This window comes from Salvelinus namaycush, unplaced genomic scaffold, assembly GCF_016432855.1.
Source record: "Salvelinus namaycush isolate Seneca unplaced genomic scaffold, SaNama_1.0 Scaffold58, whole genome shotgun sequence".
NCBI lineage: Eukaryota > Metazoa > Chordata > Actinopteri > Salmoniformes > Salmonidae > Salvelinus > Salvelinus namaycush.
This window is the reverse complement of record NW_024061286.1, coordinates 185,506-207,138: the sequence shown is the minus strand read 5'-3', so window position 1 is coordinate 207,138 and position 21,633 is coordinate 185,506. Positions and strand designations below refer to the sequence as shown.

At 42.2% G+C, this 21,633-nt stretch overlaps 1 protein-coding gene across 1 annotated transcript in view; it reads left to right on the top strand.

Moving 5' to 3' along the window:
- LOC120041920 (beta-1,3-glucosyltransferase-like) overlaps window positions 1-21,633 on the top strand; it is a 131,062-nt gene that overhangs the window by 9,522 nt on the left and 99,907 nt on the right. Inside the window, exon 2 of the mRNA XM_038986802.1 lies at window positions 15,577-15,620. Within this exon, the coding sequence (XP_038842730.1) occupies window positions 15,577-15,620 (44 nt within the window). The remainder of the gene's footprint in view (window positions 1-15,576; window positions 15,621-21,633) is intronic.

Genomic DNA, 21,633 nt, shown 5'->3' with positions numbered 1-21,633 from the left:
TCTCGGAGGATGTGTTGGTACCATTCTTTATTCATGGTTGTGTTCTTAGGCAAAATTGTGAGTGAGCCCACTCCCTTGGCTGAGAAGCAACCCCACACACGAATGGTCTCAGGATGCTTTTACTGTTGGCATGACACAGGACTGATGGTAGCGCTCACCTTGTCTTCTCCGGACAAGCTTTTTTCCAGATGGCCCAAACAAACGGAAAGGGGATTCATCAGAGAAAATGAATTTACCCCTGTACCTTTTGCAGAATATCAGTCTGTCCCTGATGTTTTTCCTTGAGAGAAGTTATTGACACCAGGCCATCCTCCAAAAGTCTTCGCCTCACTGTGCGTGCAGATGCACTCACACCTGCCTGCTGCCATTCCTGAGCAAGCTCTGTACTGGTGGTGCCCCGATCCCGCAGCTGAATCAACTTTAGGAGACCGTCCTGGTGCTTGCTGGACTTTCTTGGGCGCCCTGAAGCCTTCTTCACAACAATTGAATAGCTCTCCTTGAAGTTCTTGATGATTCGATAAATGGTTGATTTAGGTGCAATCTTACTGGCAGCAATATCCTTGCCTTTGAAGCCCTTTTTGTGCAAAGCAATGATGACGGCACGTGTTTCCTTGCAAGTAACCCTGTTTGACAGAGAAAGAACAATGATTCCAAACACCACCCTCCTTTTGAAGCTTCCAGTCTGTTATTCAAACTCAATCAGCATGACAGAGTGATCTCTAGCCTTGTCCTCGTTAACACTCACACCTGTGTTAATGAGAGAATCACTGACATGATGTCAGCTGGTCCTTTTGTGGCAGGGCTGAAATGCAGTGGAAATGTCTTTTTGGGATTCAGTTAATTTGCATGGCAAAGAGGGACTTTGCAATTAATTGCAATTCATTTGATCATTCTTCACAACATTCTGGAGTATATGCAAATTGCCATTATACAAACTGAGGAAGCAGACTTTTTGAACATTTATATTTGTGTCATTCTCAAAACTTTTGGCCACGACTGTAGTAGAGTACTTTTGCAAGTTTTAACCCCACGGTCTGTGTCGGCAGTTATGTTGACCAGGCGTTTCATTGCCATGACAGAGGGTATCACGTCTGCTGCAGACGCAGTTGATTAACTTATTTCTCGAGTCAGTTGTTCGAATGGAGCTAGGAGTGTGTTCATGTTTCCAAGTCTCAAACATGGTCTCTAATGCCATTGAAATGGCAGCAGCGGTATGAGAACCAGCACATTCTTGAACATGCAATACGGCATTCCTCAGTATGAAATCCTCGTCGACCCACTGTGCTGTCAGACTCAGCATGCTCATGGGGCTGACATCGCTGGTCCAAATGTCTGTTGTGAAGTTAATAGCAGTAGCAAGTAGCTCATGGATGTGCATTTCAACAATACTGTGTAACTCCAGTAGGGCAACAGCTGAAAAATAGCGCTCGACCAGTCGGCGAAAGCCAACATCATCCACGACATCATCCACGACGAGAACGGTTGATTGTCAAGGGCAATGAATTACATTATCTTGGTGTTAATGGATTTCACCTTTGAATGAGCTATTATAATGGGCTATTATACTGTACATGGTGTCCAGGTCAGGATAATAAAAACATGCATTTATTAAAGACAGAAAGAATGTTGGTACTTATTTATTTTGATCCAAAGCCATGAATAAGTGAGTCACTCAGCTTTATGTAGGTGCCGGCTATATGACTGTGTCATCAACTTGGTAATATATAACGATATTTTGGAGGTTATTTTGAATTTTAAAAAATGAAAGAGAGCGATTGTAATCTGAATAAATGCCAAAATAATATTTGTAAAGGCCAAAACATTTATTTCTGTTTTTAGAGGGAGAGAAACTCTGGGCCAATTGTGCGCCGCCCATAAAGGCCAAAATATAGCCCTGCTAATAGCCATAATGGTGCTGTACAACGTGACTGTGTGTGTTTGAAAGAGTATTTTTATCATTCTTTTATTTAACGAAGCATAAAGATGCTGATGAAGAAATACAGTACTGTACAGTATATGCTTTTACATTTGGATAATAAAGCATTCAACGCATTTTGAAGACAGAAGCCACCTGCATTTGTTTATTAAGCTACTATGCAGTCTGACAAGTAAACATAGCCTACAGTACATACTGTACTAAACATGGGAAAGTGCCTAATTCCTTACATAAGGGAGAGCAGGCCATGTCCAGACTTTCTCGGTGACCTCAAGTACTCATTAACTCTGTCTTCAATGTTTTTTGTGGTTGCATCAGTCATGGACAGACACTTCTGAGACACAGTATTAATGATGAACACCCGGAGGTTCACTGGTAAGCCACATTTGCCTCGGGATCCATCCCAATTGGTATTCTGTGCCCACTTGTGGTATCTCTCTTCGGTTACACATCCATGGAATAGCAGAACAGCATAACGGCCCGGGCGGCCCTTGCTGTGCCTGGTGAGCAGTTGGTCAATTTCTGTTGTCAGGAGAGGAATGGAAATGTCAGGGTGTACCGACGACCTGACGAACCCGCCAAGTATGTTGACTCTGCCTGTCGGAGGTGGAGTTCCAGAGCTCACAGGTGTGCCTGGGATGGATTGTGACTCCATCTCGTTCCTCGCCCTCTTCAACGCGTCATTCTCCACCTGACTCTCCGCCAATGCCGCCTGGCTCTGGACCAATGCATCAGCTGACACCCGTATCTCTGCCCTCCAATAATGTTTCTCTTTCTGATGGTCTGCCTTCAATGACTCGATCTGTCTTCAAAGTTTGAATCTGATCCATGTGCACCTTCATCAGATGAGCAGAATGGTACCACCCTGAGCCCCCATCGATTACAGTGACCTATGATAGAAACGGTAGATCAATTAAGAATTAAAAGTGACTCCAACACACAAATGCTGCGTACACATTTGAAGAATCTAGCAAAACTAACCGCTTTCTTGGCAACCATGGCCCGTTGTCCAGCCCTTTGTCCACTGATCTCCACGGATGGTTGTTTGCATGTTTGTAGTACACCATTTGTTAAAATGTTTTATTTAACCTTTATTTAATTATTGATTTTATTACACAGTATGCCTAAACATTGAAAGGCTATATAAAAAAAACTTTTTTAAGAAAATGTACTGAAACCAAATACCTTTTGGTTTTGCTGATCCTCTCAGCTCCGGCTCATGTTCAAGTCCTCTTGTGGTGGTCCTAACACTGGAACGGGTAGCACCATAGAAAGAAGCTGGCTTGATGAAAACAATGTCCATTTCGTCTGTTCCCTTTGGTTGCAATGACATTTTTTTTTAGATAAACAGCTCGTTTTGAATGATAACTGTTTCTAGTTATTTTATTAACTGAAGCATAAAGATGTTGATGAATAAATACTGTACTGCTGTTTTGAGTTAGAAATGTAACAGGGATGTTCACACCTGCTGTACAGTAGCCGGGCTACCTGTTTTCAAAATGCCACCAGCTGTCTATCAGTACTGTAAATAAAAGCACAGCATCTTGTTTACATCTTGTTTACGTTCTTTATTGTAACCACAATGTCACAAATAATTTGTATCTACCTTTCCAATTACTTTTAGAGTTTGGGATTAATTTGATTAATATTTATGGTGTTTCTATTCTAAGAAAAATGAAAAACCCTCTGGGTTTCTGCTAGACTGGAACGGAAAATATGGTGCTGTACAACATGACGGTCTGGAGTACAGTATTGGGCTATTTTGCTAAAGATTCCCCATGTCGTGCGGGCACGCGGGAGACCGGGGTTCAATTCCCCGACTGGGAGGAAGGAGTAAGCTGTCCTTGTAAATAAGAATTTGTTCTTAACTGACTTGCCTAGTTAAATAAAGGTTACACTAAGAGCATAACATTTCTACACCCTAATTTTCTTATTCTAGTCTAACCAATACACAAACGGAGATTCAGTGAAAATAGAAATCTCATTGATTTATCAAGACCAGTCCGCACGGAGATGCTTGGGAATATGGTCACTACAGGGGACCATGTTGTGGGTGTTTCAGGGGAAGGGGGTATATCTGACCTCCATCATCTAGGACATGACAATGGTTAATCAAATCTCCCCATTTCTGCCCATTTCTTTGCGCAGTTTTGCAGGCCTTCTCATACAGCTGCAACTGTATATGCATTCATAAATCAAGACCTTTCTTGAGTGGGCTCTGGGATGATGCAACTGTTGAGAATCTGAGTCTATGATTGTTGTGGGGGGGAAAGGGGTTGAGGGTGTGGGTGTGTGTAAATCCCACAACTGTTGTGAGGTAGCAACAGATGTTAGGGACAATATAGGATGATTCACAATAATTGTTTGCTAGTATAATAAATGCTTGCCAAAATGTAATTTTGGCAATGGCGAGACTGGTGAGAGGTTTACATATACCAGAAGTTTACATATACCTTAGCCAAATACATTTAAACTCAGTTTTTCACAATTCCTGACATTTAATCCTAGTAAAAATTCCCTGTCTTCGGTCAGTTCACATTATTTTAAGAATGTGAAATGTCAGAATAATAGTAGAGAGAATGATTTATTTCAGATTTTATTTTTTCATCACATTCCCAGTGGGTCAGAAGTTTACATACACTCAATTAGTATTTGGTAGCATTGCCTTTAAATTGTTTAACTTGGGTCAAATGTTTCGGGTAGCCTTCCACAAGTTTCCCACAATAAATTGGGTGAATTTTGTCCCATTCCTCCTGACAGAACTGGTGTAACTGAGTCAGGTTTGTTGGCCTCCTTGCTTGCACATGCTTTTTCAGTTCTGCCCACAACATTTCTATAGGATTGAGGTCAGGGCTTTGTGATGGCCACTCCAATACCTTGACTTTGTTGTCCTTAAGCCCTTTTGCCAAAACTTTGGAAGTATGCTTGGGGTCATTGTCCATTTGGAAGACCCATTTGTGACCAATCTTTAACTTCCTGACTGATGTCTTGAGATGTTGTTTCAATATATCCACATAATTCTCCTCATCATGGCATCTATTTTGTGAAGTGCACCAGTCCCTCCTGCAGCAAAGCATCCCCACAACATGATGCTGCTTCGGCTTGCAGGCCTCCCCCTTTTTCCTCCAAACAAAATTATGGTGATTATGGCCAGACAGTTCTATTTTTGTTTCATCAGACCAGAGGACATTTCTCCAAAAAGTACGATCTTTGTCCCCATGTGCAGTTGCAAACCGTAGTCTGGCTTTTTGATGGTGGTTTTGGAGCAGCGGCTTCTTCCTTGCTGAGTGGCCTTTGAGGTTATGTCGATATAGGACTCGTTTTACTATGGATATAGATACTGTCACGCCCTGACCTTAGAGCCTTTTTATTTCTCTTTGGTTAGGTCGGGGTGTGATTTGGGTGGGCATTCTAGTTTTTCTATTGCTTTGTTGGCCGGGTATGGTTCCCAATCAGAGGCAGCTGTCTAACGTTGTCTCTGATTGGGGATCATACTTAGGCAGCCTTTTTTCCACCTTTAGTTTGTGGGATCTTGTTTTTGTGTGTGTGCCTATGAGCAGCCTAGAACTTAACGTTTCGTTTGTATTTGTTGGTTTTTTCGGTGTTCATTTTTAATAAAGTAAGATGTACGCCTACAACGCTGCAGCTTGGTCCAATCAATCTCTAAACGAGCGTGACAGATACTTTTGTACCTGTTTCCTCCAGCATCTTCACAAGGTCCTTTGCTGTTGCTCTGGGATTGATTTGAACTTTTCGCACCAAAGTACGTTCATCTCTAGGAGACAGAACGCGTCTCCTTCCTGAGCGGTATGACGGCTGTGTGGTCCTATGGTGTTTATAGTTGCGTACTATTGTTTGTACAGATGAACGTGGCACCTTCAGGCGTTTGGAAATTGCTCCCAAGGATGAACCAGACATGTGGTTCTTGGCCGATTTTCCCTCCAATTGAGTCAAATGATGTCAATTAGCCTATCAGAAGCTTCTAAAGCCATGACATCATTTTCTGGAATTTTCTAGGCTGAACCTATTTTGTAGATGACATTGCCAAGGTCGAGGATTGGTAGGATAGTCAGTTTTACGAGGGTAAGTTTGGCAGCGTGAGTGGAGGCTTTGTTTCGAAATAGAAAGCCGATTCTAGATTTGATTTTGGATTGGAAATGTTTAATATGAATCTGGAATGAGAGTTTACAGTCTAGCCAGACACCTAGGTATTTGTAGGTGTCCACATATTATAGGTCAGAACCGTCCAGAGTAGTGATGCTAGTCACGCGGGCGGATGCGGGCAGCGAACGGTTGAGAAGCATGCATTTGGTTTTACTAGTGTTTAAGAGCAGTTGGAGGCCACAGAAGGAGTGTTGTATGGCATTGCAGCTCGTTTGGAGGCTAGTTAACAGTGTCCAAAGAAGGGCCAGATGTATACAGAATGGTGTCGTCTGCGTAGAGGTGGATCAGGGAATCACCCACAGCCAGAGCGACATCATTGATATTTACAGAGAAAAGAGTCGGCCCGAGAATTTAACCCTGTGGTACCCCCATAGAGACTGACAGAGGTCCAGACAACAGGCCCTCCGATTTGAAACACTGAACTCTGTTTGCGAAGTAGTTGGTGAACCAGGCGAGGCAGTCATTTGAAAAACCAAGGCTATTGAGTCTGCCGATAAGAATACGGTGATTGACAGAGTCGAAAGCCTTAGCCAGGTCGATGAAGACGGCTGCACAGTATTGTCTTTTATCGATGGCGATTATGATATCGTTTAGTACCTTGAGCGTGGCTGAGGTGCACCCGTGACCGGCTCGGAAACCGGATTGCATAGCGGAGAAGGTACGGTGGGATTAGAAATGGTCAGTGATCTGTTTATTAACTTGGCTTTCAAAGACTTTAGAAAGGCAGGGCAGGATGGATATAGGTATATAACAGTTTGGGTCTAGAGTGTCACCCCCTTTGAAGAGGGGGATGAACGCGGCAGCTTTCCAATCTTTAGGGATCTCGGACGATACGAAAGAGAGGTTGAACATTCTAGCAATAGGGGTTGCAACAATGGCGGCGGATCATTTTAGAAAGAGAGGGTCCAGGTTGTCTAGCCTAGCTGATTTGTATGGGTCCAGGTTTTGCAGCTCTTTCAGAACATCTGCTTTCTGGATTTGGCTGAAGGAGAAGCTGGGGAGGCTTGGGAAAGTAGCTACGGGGAGTGCGGAGCTGTTGGCCAGGGTTGGGGTAGCCAGGAGGAAACCATTGCCAGCCGTAGAGAAATGCTTATTGAATTGCAAATTTCTGTTTGAAAAAGCTAGCCTTTGCTTTCCTGACTGACTGCGGGTATTGGTTCCTGACTTCCCTGAACAGTTGCATATCGCGGGGTCTATTCGATGCTATTGCAGTCTGCCACAGGATGTTTTTGTGTTGGTCAAGGGCAGTCAGGTCTGGAGTGAACCAAGGGCTATATCTGTTTTTCGTTCTACATTTTTTGACAGGGGCATGCTTATTTAAGATGGTGAGTAAATTACTTTTATAGATTGACCAGGCATCCTCGACTAACAGGATGAGGCCAATATCCTTCCAGGATACCCGGGCCAAGTCGATTAGAAAGGCCTGCTCGCAGAAGTGTTTTAGGGAGCGTTTGACAGTGTGGAGGGGTGGTCGTTTGACCGCAGACCCATAGCTGACGCAGGCAATGATACAGTGATCGCTGAGATCCTGATTGAAAACAGCAGAGGTGTATTTGGAGGGCAAGTTGGTCAGGATAATATCTATGAGGGTTCCCATGTTTACAGATTTAGGGTTGTACCTTGTGGGTTCCTTGATCATTTGTGTGAGATTGGGGGCATCTAGCTTAGATTGTAGGACTGCTGGGGTGTTAAGCATATCCCAGTTTAGGTCCCCTAACAGAATGAACTCTGAAGATAGATGAGGGGCAATCAATTCACATATGGTGTCCAGGGCACAGCTGGGAGCTGAGGGGGGGGGGGGGGGGGTCTATAGCAGGCGGCAACAGTGAGAGACTTATTTCTGGAGAGATTAATTTTTAAAATTATAAGCTCAAACTGTTTGGGCATGGACCAGGAAAGTATGACAGAACTTTGCAAGCTATCTCTGCAGTAGACTGCAACTCCTCCCCCTTTGGCAGTTCTATCTTGATGGAAATCTCAGAATATTTGGTGGCCTTCCTAAGCCAGGATTCAGACACGGCAAGGACATCAGGGTTGGCGGAGTGTGCTAAAGCAGTGAGTAAAACAAACTTAGGGAGGAGGCTTCTGATGTTAACATGCAGGAATCCAAGGCTTTTTCGATTACAGAAGTCAACAAATGAGAGTGCCTCGGGACACGGAGGGCCTGGATTAACCTCCACATCACCCGCGGAACAGAGGAGGAGTAGGAATAAGGGTGCGGCTAAAGGCTATCAAAACTGGTCGTCTAGTGCATTGGGGACAGAGAATAAAAGGAGCAGATTTCTGGCTGTGGTAGAACAAATTCAGGGCATAATGTGCAGACGGGTATGGTGGGGTGCAGGTACAGTGGACCTAAGCCCAGGCACTGAGTGATGATAAGAGAGGTTGCATCTCTGGACACGCTGGTTATACTGGGTGATGTCACCGCATGTGTGGAAGGTGGGACAAAGGATGTATCTGAGGCATGTAGAGTGGGACTAAGGGCTCTGCAGTAAACTAAAACAATGATAACGATCCTAAACAACAGTATACAAGGTATATTAACATTTGAGAGAGACATAAAGCGAGGCATAAAGCAATCACAGGTGTTGATTGGGAGAGCTAGCTAAGACAACAACGGGTAAGACAACAACAGCTAATCAGCTAAGACAACAACAACAGTTAAAATGGCGATGAATGGGCAGAGAGGGTCGGTTAACTACACACAGGGCCTGAGTTCGGAGATAGGGCCGACAGATAAACAAAAAATAAACAAAGTGGGGTACCGTGATTAATGAACAGTCCAGCAGGCATCAGCTATGTAGCTGTCACGAGAATTTTCAATCCCAATGATAATAACTATCAATCAATAGCTTTGACCAATCCCTGAGGTTTGTAAGACCATGGGTTTAATAATAATTAGTCAAAGACTCAGTTTATGCAAAAAGATAGTACAGTTTATTCACGAGAACGCTCTAATGTCCATTATACAAAGACATCCATTTTATAGCTGCGCACATACTTCCACACAAACAGTAGGTATCCTACGCACATACTTCCACACAAACAGTAGGGGAGTTTTATCCTTCTCTATAGTTCTCAGCACTGTGTATCACTGCCCAGCCGACAGTTCCATTCCCCCGAGATTAGGGAAACCTTGAGAAGAACTCCCTATGCTATCCTAGGTTCCTCAGAGGCCTAGTTAGGTCGGTCCAAACACAGTTTAACCGTTCTCGTTTTTTTTGCAAAGCTACGCCTTGCTCAGACAGTCTGTGTTTTTCCACTATACAGATACATTGTTTAACCTAATTCTGACTAAAACTACACACATCATCAGATTATAATTTTATGATTGTAATCAATTTCATACAGTTATAAGGTTTCAGAGTGGAATATTATTTTATCATTATCTTTCAACATATACATTATTTTATCAGTAGCCAAGTGATCTTAGGGTCCAGTGTACAGCAATAGATGGAACAGGGAAGCCGCGGGGTAGTCATTACTACGCTATCACGCGGGAGACACGGTGTTTAAAGTTTGCAGGCCAGGGTAAGTAGAAGCGTCTGCTCCGACGTCCGACAAAGGCCGGTTGAGGGCAGAGCAGATTAAATTACGTCTGCGGACCAGTCGTGGTGGTACGGCGGGGCGCCGTGTCGACAAAGGGTTCTGGCTAGATGGCGAAAGAGGTATTGTAGTTGTAGTTATTTTGTTTGCTAGCCGGGAGATGTGCCTTGCTCGTGGCTTACTGGTGCTAGCTTCGAGGCAGGGGCGTTAGCCACTATAGCCACTCGGTAGCAGCTAGCTAGCAGCAATGATCCGATGCAAAGGTCCAGAGTTTACGGCAAGTATCCGGTGGAGTAGTGGATTCTAGCCATGTTGGGGGTAGAGTCCGGGAGGCATCGGCTGAGTAGCCGGGTGATCACAGAGTAGGCCGGGAGGTGGGCCTGGCTCAGGGCTAGCTTCGGGGCTGGGTCACTCGGTGGCAGCTAGCTAGCTGTGATGATCAGGAGTAATGGTCCAGGGTTTACGGCAGGAATCCGACATTGTAGTGGAGAAAAACAGTCCGAGGCTGGCAGGTATTATCCATGCTAAAAAATGTCTGGTGCCTGTGCAGAAGGTAAAGGCCGCTAGAAGTGCCTAACAATGACTAAATAGCTAGTAGCTAATTAGCTGGTTAGCCTCTGATGGCTAGCTTCTGATGGAGGTTCTGGCTAGGTCTAAATAATTTTTTAGGATCCGTGTCATATTGAGTGAGTATGGTTACCGGAAGGTATATTTAATTTAAATATGGAAAAGAGATTGAAAAATAAATTGAAATATATACAAAAAAGACTGAAAATACAAAAAGTAAACGAGAGGACGACAAACCACGTCTGCACTGCTACGCCATCTTGAATTTGATGAATCTGTTACAGATTACAGATTGAATCACTTAATAATTCATAAACAATCTTGATATCAGTAAAAACATTTAACTAATTGGTAGGTCTACCTTTACTTGTTACTTCTATTAACTTTCATTATCCTCCCTCTTCATAAGGGAGAGAAATTTGAAAATGTCTTCAAGATTTGTGGGTTTTATGTAATGTAATTACAAGGCAGTGTTTCTTAAATGTACACAAGGCAAATCATAACTGTTAATGTTAGTTGGCAGGGGTTTTTACTTCAACATGATTGTGTGTTGATGTATTTCTAATACCCTTTAAGATTTTTTTCTGCTAGATGTTGTGTAAGAGCCCTTTTCTATCTGTTTGGTCAGAAATCAAAGCCTTTGCTTATTCCACATTTTTAGGATGGAAATTAGTTGAAAAATGTATATATATGCCTTAATTAAAAAAAAATACAGACTTAGCTTTCATTTGACACCCATTTTTACATCTTCCTATAAACACGTTGGTGCTCATGGGTCCTTTTAGATGGAAATGCCCCGAGGCTAGCTAGTAGTGCTACCTAACTTTCGCCAATTAACCGGTGTGCGACCTTGGTAAAATTGGTTTGACATGACATTGGATAGTCTGTCTCTGGGGCTAGTTAGGGACTGTCAATAAATTACACAATGTAAATTATTTTCATGCTGCACATCTTTTAGTTGTCTCAATGCTTTCAGTATTCGTATATGAATTTCTACAATTTATAGTTTGTTTGAGGTTTTTAATTCATTGAAATTTGGAGCTGTTGACATTTTCAAATATTGTCTCATGTACATTGTGTAATTGGCTAACTAGCCCCATAGGGATATCGAATGTCAAAATAAATTGACCATGGGCATTACGATCGGGTTGCGTGCAGCTGCGCACCGAATTGATGATTACTTTGGGTATGTGGGCAGGATTGAAATAAACCCAACCCAAAGAAAACTGTTACGGTACCCTTCATTCCATGACATACCATTATGACCAAAAGTATCCTATTTAAAACATTTTGTTAATTTTAACACTAGAATAAAGGTTTCTGCCTCATATCGATGCTACATAGGCAGTTTTCAAAATGAGAAGTTGCTTTTTAACCGTTCACACTAAGCTCTCTTTGGGAAGCTGATTCTGTTGAGAGCTGTTTGTGCTATTTGTGTAGCCAAACCTGTTTGCGTTTATGTACGCTAAAGCGCTTAAGCTCTTAATGTTAATTATCGTTTTCTTGTCTGTTTGTCGATTAGCAGTAAGCACTCCGTGGAGCTGTGTGAGTCTCGTGTTGACTACTTTAATTTTACTCTGATGATCTAGCTTTACAATTCTATCCTTACATCCTTGTAAGTGCCTTGTAATAGAACATTTTTGTCTATTTTCCCTCTTTGGAAAAACAATTTCATTAAGGTTGGTGTCCCTGAGATACATTCACAGAGACACACAGAGAGAGACACACAGAGAGAGACACACACGCACGCACGCACGCACGCACGCACGCACGCACACGCACACGCACACGCACACACACACACACACAGAGTATGCTGCCTTGCACTCTACTACACCACACCAGTAAATGTATTCTTGTGCCTGTGGTGAGACATTTGTAATCTAGTTGAGGAAATTGGCCTGTTTTTGTTTTTATTCCTGTCTATTCAAATCTAATTTTCAAATTTATTTATATAGCCCTTCTTACATCAGCTGATATCTCAAAGTGCTGTACAGAAACCCAGCCTAAAACCCCAAACAGCAAGCATTGCAGGTGTAGAAGCACGGTGGCTAGGAAAAACTCCCTAGAAAGGCCAAAACCTAGGAAGAAACTTAGAGAGGAACCAGGCTATGAGGGGTGGCCAGTCCTCTTCTGGCTGTGCCAGGTGGAGATTATAACAGAACATGGCAAAGATGTTAAAATCTTCATAAATGACCAGCATGGTCAAATAATAATAATCACAGTAGTTGTCGAGGGTGCAACAAGTCAGCACTTCAGGAGTAAATGTCAGTTGGCTTTTCATAGTCGATCATTTAGAGTATCTCTACCGCTCCTGCGGTCTCTAGAGAGTTGAAAACAGCAGGTCTGGGACAGGTAGCACGTCCGGTGAACAGGTCAGGGTTCCATAGCCGCAGGCAGAACAGTTGAAACTGGAGCAGCAGCACGGCCAGGTGGACTGGGGACAGCAAGGAGCCAGGTAGTCCTGAGGCATGGTCCTAGGGCTCAGGTCCTCCGAGAGAGAGAAAGAAAGAGAGAATTAGAGAGAGCATACTTAAATTCACACAGGACACTGGATAACACAGGAGAAATACTCCAGATATAACAGACTGATCCTAGCCCCCCGACACAAACTACTGCAGCATAAATACTGGAGGCTGAGACAGGAGGGGTCAGGAGACACTGTGGCCCCATCCGATGATACACCCGGACAGGGCCAAACAGGCAGGATATAACCCCACCCACTTTGCCAAAGCACAGCCCCCACACCATTCAGTGTCGTTACTGGCTTATGCCTACTATAACTAGTGGCCTATTCTCGAGGCTGCATGCATACACTGTTTTAATTTGAAGAGAACCGAACCTTGTCAATAATTTAGTAAGAGATACACTGTACCATGGCCATGGATGATGTTTATTTCAGACCAGGGTTGTGTTCACTAGGCACCAAACTAAAGCCAGACTGATATATCGGTTGACCGATATTATCTGCTGATGTTGGCCTTTTTTGGCTTTTACAGATATATTGGTACCGATCTTTAACTTCTTATGGCTGCAGGGGCAGTATTGAGTAGCTTGGAAGAAGGGTCACAAAGGTCCAAGTAGCTACTTTTGTTAGCACGTTTAGTACACAAATCCAAACGCTCGTGCAGGTCCAGGCGAACGTCGGACGAAAACTTCAAAAAGGTATATTACAGGTCGAATAAACTTGTCAAACTAAGTATAGAATCAATCTTTAGGATGTTGTTATCATAAATATTCAATAACGTTCCAACCGGAGAATTCCTTTGTGTCTATAGAAGTAATGGAACGCAAGGCGATATCATGTGGAATGTGCATGACCAGGACCTGGCTCTCTGCCAGACCACTGACTCAGTCCCCTCTCATCCGGCTTCACATCACAGTAGAAGCTTCATTCAAGGTTCTACAGACTGTTGACATCTAGTGGAAGCCGTAGGAAGTGCAAACAGATCCATATCCTACTGTGTTTTCAATAGGCGATGAGTTGAAAATCGCCAACCTCAGATTTCTCACTTCCTGGTTGGATTTCTTCTCAGGTTTTAGCCAGCCATATGAGTTCTGTTATACTCACAGACATAATTCAAACAGTTCTATAAACTTCAGAGTGTTCTCTATCCAATACTACTAATACTATGCATATATTAGCATCTGGGACTGAGTAGGAGGCAGTTTACTCTGGGCATGCTTTTCATCCAATTGTGAAAATGCTGCCCCCTATCCATAAGAAGTTTTAAGGAGACGTTTATCTAAAGTTCCATGTATATAGTTGTATCTATTATCAATGTTTATTATGAGTATTTCTGTGAATTGATGTGGCTCCCAGCAAAATCACCGCATGTTTTGGAACTACTGAACATAACACGCCAATGTAAAATTTGATTTTTGGATATTAATATTCACTTTATCGAACAAAACATACATGTATTGTGTAACATGAAGTCCTATGAGTGTCATCTGATGAAGATCATCAAAGGTTAGTGATTAATTTTATCTATATTTATTTTTGTGACAACTCTCTTTGGCTGTAAAGTCTTTTTGAAATCAGACACTGTGGCTGGATTAACGAGAATTGTATCTTTAAAATGGTGCCTAATACTTGTATGTTTGAGAAATTTGATTTATGAGATTTCTGTTGATTGAATTTGGCGCCCTGCAATTTCATTGGCTGTTGGCGAGGGGTTCCCAGACAGGTTAATAGAAAATTTACTAATTGAGTAAATGTCTACTTAAGTATCGAAAGTAAATGTAATTGCTAAAATATACTTAAGTATCAAAAGTAAAAGTATAAATCATTTCAATATCCTTATATTCAGCAAACAAGACGGCACAGTTGTCTTTATTGTTTTTTTATGGATATCCAGGAGCATACATTTAGATCTGAAGCTGTTAGTAGCCCCTACACACACACAGCAGCCTGCTAATGTCTAATTGACCAGTGTAGAAATGTATTCTCCAAACTGCTGTTTTGATCCTCAGTATTTTTTGGGAATCCTGATGCGAAGGCCCCTTTTACTTTTAATCGATAGCGTTAAAATGAGATATAGGCTCTCCATGGTCTAATTAAAAACTTTCATAGATGAATGGTGGTGCACACACACCTTTTTGAAGGTTTGTGTGGAATTTGAATCTTTTTTTTAGGGTGGGTTTTTAGGGCGGCGCTAAAGTTATCTTCAGAAGTAAACAGCAGCTTTTGAGAGTCACGATGGCTTGCAGTGATGACGCAAAAAATGTATGCATTCAGTTGTACAATTAACTAGGTTTCTCCCCTTACCCTGTTCTACACCTGATGGAAAAAGGCAGTACCACACAGAATGAGTTGCATAATGTGTGCTGTACACTACGTCATGACACGTCACAATTTAACGTACAGCGTCAGAGGGGTCAGTTTTTTTCAACTTTTCTCCAATACTATCGGGCTATTACCATGTCAATCAACGCTTGAATAGAAACGTAGTTCACACTCCAGCTTTTGATGCCAGCACAGTCGCTACAGTCCCATTAGTTTTCATTGCAGCCTCGTTTGAATGCCGCGGTTGTGCAAATTTGTACGGAATGGGGTTCATCAACAGTACTATCAGAAACCCAACACATACACACACACACAGGAAAGAGCTTCCTCCCTGAGGGGACTGTTAAATATCCTGCTACGATGGGCCCCAATGATGTTTCATTAGGCAGGTTCCTCTATACTGAGCAGACCGTGAAGCCCTCGGGGCAATAGATATCTTTGGTGTACATTGCCATCAACCAGTCTAAATGGCTCGACTTGCCTAGTTAAATAAAGGGTAAATAAATAAGCAAGTGATTTCAGTGTCACGTTTTGATTTGTGATTATATATATTTTTTTCTCTTGTTCTTTGCAGTTCCTGTCAACATTGTCACCGGCAGCACAAGACCAGGCTCCCAGGTAAGGATACTTTTTTTGCTTCATTGCATTGTGGTGCCCCAATTATGCTAATTTGACTCTGACTTTATTTGAGTGCCTGTTGCTAATTTGGGCTGATTGGAATGCTTCTCATGTTTCTACCCAGTTCCCTCATCAACCCCTTTTTAAAGGTTTTGATTTCCTCAGCAATCTGAATGAAACCCCAAACTGTTCTGGTTTCTATCAACCACTTGATCAATGGCCTCCGGGTCAAATCACACTATTGCTACAAATCCATAGCCTTTTTATCTCTTCTCTTTCTCGAGTATTTACCATTGCTCTTGCTGTTCTTTTCCTCTTTTCCTTTTTTGTTTTCAATCAGTCCTGTGTACTCACCTCTCAATAAATAATGAGGGTGTTCAGTCGCTCTAATTGTTATCGGTGTGAGGGGAACTCTGACAGAAGCGCTCATGGTGGAGCTGCTTAGCTTCACACACTCTGCTCTGAAATTTTTACACTGTTTACCTAGTGTCAGCAGTTTCTGCCTCCCACCTTCTCTGCATTCTCCCGCTCGTGTTCTCCCCCACATACGTTCACAGTTTTTATATCATATTTTTTCATCTGTCTTTTATCAGTTTAAAACGGTGCCAAGCAGAGAAAAAAGTCACCAGACGTAAAAAAAACTACTGTGAAATCTAAAGGAAGGAGACTGTACCTAGAGACAGCGAGCGGTTGACTCTCGTTTGCATTCGCCTCCACGGCTCAAGCTGCAGTCACAGCCAACAGACAGACTTTGACCACTGGTTTAAACTTCAAAGGATTTTTATTTGACTCCAAACTTTGTGAATCCATTTCACTAACCACGTTTCCATCCACAGTTTTTATGCGAGTGAAGTCCTACCATATAAAACAAAATCACGACAGCTGTAATGGAAACAGGAAGTTATGGTACAATTTGATTAATGCCAACCGATAATTTGTTCGTTCCACATGCTGGGATCTTTTTGTGTCGATAAAATTAATTATGGAAGAAATTGAGGTGGAAAGACCTTTATGCACAAAAATGTATATATACAGTGGGGAGAACAAGTATTTGATACACTGTCGATTTTGCAGGTTTTCCTATTTACAAAGCATGTAGAGGTCTGTAATTTTTTATCATAGGTACACTTCAACTGTGAGAGACGGAATCTAAAACAAAAATCCAGAAAATCACATTGTATGATTTTTAAGTAATTAATTTGCAACTTTAGATAAACTTCTCCTTAATGCAAACGCTGTGTCAGATTTCAAAAAAACTTTACGGAAAAAGCACACCATGCAATAAGCTGAGTACGGCGCTCAGACACAAAAACAAGCTATACAGGTACCCGCCATGTTGTGTAGTCAACAGAAGTCAGAAATAGCATTATAAATATTCCCTTACCTTTGATGATCTTCATCAGAATGCACTCCCAGGAATCCCAGTTCCACAATAAATGTTTGTTTTGTTCGATAAAGTCCGTCATTTATGTCCAAATACCTCCTTTTTGTTCGCGCGTTTAGTTCAAAAATCTAAATTCACGACGCGCAGGCACACTTAGTCCAGACGAAAAGTAAAAAAATTCCATTACAGTTCGTAGAAACATGTTGAAACGATGTATAGAATCAATCTTTAGGATGTTTTTAACATAAATCTTCAGTAATGTTTCAACCGTAGAATTCCTTTGTCTTTAGAAAGGAGAAGGAACGCAGCTACCTCTCACCTCTGCGCCTGAGTGAGGTCATGGCACTCTGCCAGACACCTGGTTGAAACAGCTCTCATTCCCTCATCCTCCATAGTAGAAGCCTGAAACAAGGTTCTAAAGACTGTTGACATCTAGTGGAAGCCTTATGAAGTGCAATATGACCCCATAGACACTGTATATTCGATAAGCAATGACTTGAAAAACGACAAACCTCAGTTTTTCCACTTCCTGTTTTTTTCTCAGGTTTTTGCCTGCCATATGAGTTCTGTTATACTCACAGACATTATTCAAACAGTTTTAGAAACTTTAGAGTGTTTTCTATCCAAATCTACTAATAATATGCATACCTTCTGGGCCTGAGTAGCAGGCAGTTTACTCTGGGCACCTTATTCATCCAAGCTACTCAATACTGCCCCCAGCCATAAGAAGTTAAGCCATTTTGCCACAACTTTAGAAGTATGCTTTGGGTCAATGTCCATTTAGAAGACCCATTTGCGACCAATCTTTAACTTCTTGACTGATGTCTTGAGATGTTGCTTCAATGAATCCACATACATTTCCTGCCTCATGATGCCATCTATTTTGTGAAGTGCACCAGTCCCTCCTGCAGCAAAGCACCCCCACAACATGATGCTGTCACCCCCGTGCTTCACAGTTGGGATGGTGTTCTTCGGCTTGCAAGCCTCCCCCTTTTTCTTTATAACAAAACGATGGTGATTATGGCCAAACAGTTCTATTTTTGTTTCATCAGACCAGAGGACATTTCTCCAAAAAGTACAATCTTTGTCCCCATGTGCAGTTGCAAACCGTCGTCTGTTTTTTTATGACGGTTTTGGAGCAGTGGCTTATTCCTTGCTGTGCGGCCTTTCAGGTTATGTCGATATAGTACTGGTTTTACTGTTTATATAGATCATTTTGGACCTGGTTCCTCCAGCATCTTCACGAGGTCCTTTGCTGTGGTTCTGGAATTGATTTGCACTTTTCGCACCAAAGTATGTTCATCTCTAGGAGACAGAATGCGTTTCCTTCCTGAGCGATTTAATGGCTGTGTGGTCCCATGGTGTTTATACTTGCATACTATTGTTTGTACAGATGAACGTGGTACCTTCAGGTGTTTGGAAATTGCTCCCAAGGGTGAATGAGACTTGTGGAGGTCAACAAAAATTTTTTCTGAGGTCTTGGCTGATTTCTTTTGATTTTCCCATGATGTCAAGCAAAGAGGCACTGGGTTTGAAGGTAGGCCTTGAAATACATCCACAGGTACACCTCCAATTGACTCAAATGATGTCAATTAGCCTATCAGAAGCTTCTAAAGCCATGAGATAATTTTCTGGAATTTTCCAAGCTGTTTAAAGGCACAGTCAACTTAGTGTATGTAAACTTCTGACCCACTGGAATTGTGATACAGTGAATTATAAATGAAATAATCTGCCTGTAAACAATTGTTGTAAAAATGACTTGTGTCATGCACAAAGTAGATGTCTTAACCGACTTGCCAAAAATATAGTGTGTTAACAAGAACTTTGTGGACTGGTTGAAAAACAAGTTTTCATGACTCCAACCCAAGTGTATGTAAACTTCCGTCTTCAACTGTATCAAAAAATATTCCTTCTCCTTCTCTCATCAGACAGATGTTTGGGTCTTATAGCCTAAACCTATTCATTTGTTTTATAATGGGCACTCATTCATCTTGTGTCTAGCTGTTTAAAAAAACTTAGGCTGTGTTCCCTTCTCTTTCCATTCGATATGAACATTACTTTGGACAAGACTATGCTTTCATCGTTTTATGCATGGCTTTCTCCCGATCAGACAACTAATTAATATTATGGAGTTACATCTGAATAGCCTAAAAACACAAGGTAGCCAGGGGACTAATTATGAGAGAGAACAAATGATGTCAATAGCCTATAGAAACATTTAATTACCAGTTGAATCTAGTTTAAGGTTATTAATAAATTCCAAGGTAGAATCTCAGTTGAACATGCTTCACAATCTGTGTCCGAGAAACCGTCCCTCAATATTTTCCATTGGGTCAATGGTCTTCCCAGTAGTGACTCCTATGTGGCTGAGATGTAGGAGTACAGCACCATAATAGTTCAGTAGGACACAGAGACTGTGGACACAATAACAGGGAATTTGGACCGGCTGCTAACTAGATCAAAATTCTCAAGATTCTAAATGCATCCTGGACACATCCTGGGCTCTGTTAATTTGGGCACACCGTAGCAAAACGTTTCAAAAACATTGTGTTATGGAAAACGAAAATTCAGTGCCTTCCTGTTTCGGAAAATGTTCTTCTGTGTCATGCCTAGTGATCAAGACCCTGTATTCAGACATGGAGAGACAACATTCACTGTTAACCTTGCTATTATAACCAGCCAGCGGATTCATCTCAATCTATAACTGCTTGCCTAATATCAGGAAGTGTTGGTGTTGGAGGTTTCCCTACAGGTTGTTTCTGACATGGTAATTCTCTTCACTTATTTTTCACTGCCCTTATTTAGTTAAATTCTTGATTGTTGTTAGACATTTAAAGCACTCTAAGTTAGTTATCCCTTAACCTGAGAAATAGGTGCTTTAGTATTGTATGGTTTCAACGGTCTCCTAACATTCTAATACACTTTGGCAAGTTGTCCCTTTCCTGTGTAAAAATTACACATTATATTTTTAATATCCATACATCATATTTTCAAAATCCCCACTCCAAGTACATACTTTCTTGTATGAACATATGAATATCTAAATTCAGAGGATTCATCCACCTTGAATAATTGAAGTTGGTGAACTCAGCTCTAACGTGACACGACAGGCTAGTGACATCACAGTAGCACCACTGCCCCAGGTGAGTGGAGGCTTTTAGATTGAATACGGGTGGGTGAGAAAAATCCATCCCTACTCTATGATCTCAAGGAGGAAAGTAGGGTGTACATCCCAAATGACACCCTATTCCCTACACAGTGCACTACTTTTGACCAGAGTCCTATGGGACCTGGTCAAAAGTAGTGCACTATATAGGTAATAGGGTGCCATTTGGGATACACATTAGGTCTCAGCATCAGCAGGTCTCCTTGATTGGATAGCACGTATTAACCAGGCTCTGGAAGACGTGGCTGTCAGCTGACAGTATAATATTGAAATATTGAACTACTTTCTCTCCAAGCCTCTCCTAGATGTAATGCCCCTGATCTTTCTCAACCCCTGTAACCCTAATTATATATAGATGGCAATAAATGTATTATAGATGTATAGTATGTATGAGATGTATAGGCTGCATCCGAGAATGGCACCCTATTCCCATAGGGCTCTAGTCAAAAGTAGTGCACTATGTGCCCGTTGTAAGGAATAGTGCCATTTGAGACACAGCTGTAGCCTCTGATCCCTTTCCAGCCCTGTCTGTGCCGTGGGTGAGGGCTATACAGATAAATGTTCCCATGTCGACAGACACTGCAGATGAACAGACTAGAGTCAACCAGTCCTACATGGTGCTACTAGCCAAGTTTTGAGGCTAACATGCGATGGGTGTCAGAGTTACAGACAACCAGTCAGCCTCCATCTCTATGTCTCTATGGCTTTATCTCTCTGTATCTTCACTTCAGTAGCCAACACTCTCACTCCTCCCCCACTCTATGGATAACCACACCAGGGGAGAGAGCTTTACTGAGAGATTTATCTAAGCCTACGAGATGAGTTGAGTGGTGTGGACTCAGTTTAATGTGTTTTTTAACACCACCGGGTTCCTGGGCCCGTCCTGTCAGATAAGATTACCAGACCAGGCCTAGGCAGACAGACAGAGTGCTATCTGGGCTCCAGCCCTGGCTGGGAGCAGACTCTGGCTCCAGACACTGAGGGAAAAAAGCAAAAAGACTGGCTCGAGCTCTGTGAGCCGAGAACAATCCATCTCTGTGATAATGGCAAAAATGCTGCTAGATTTGACATCAGTGCTCTCTGCCACAGTCCATCAAATAATGGACTGTGAGAGAGATTTGCACGCCAGTGTTATGCCAACCCGCCTGTATTAGGTCTGCAGAGAGGTGCACTCCTGGAATGTGCTCTGAATGGACCGGTGTCCCCTTGGCATTAACAATGGATAGCAACTGCACACAGCCTTGATTCAGCAATACTCTGCCTGCTTGGGGGTGAAATGACCCCCCCACACTTTTGCTGAAGCCAAGCAGAGGGATATTCAGATTGCTTAATTGCTTTTCCTCAATACAGAGTCATTTTTAAAGCCTTTACAATGGATTAGTAAAACTATTTACAGCTCTCCTAGTGACTGGAGTGTATTCTCAGAGTGATGGGTCTAGGAGGGCCAACGTTGTCTGTTAACT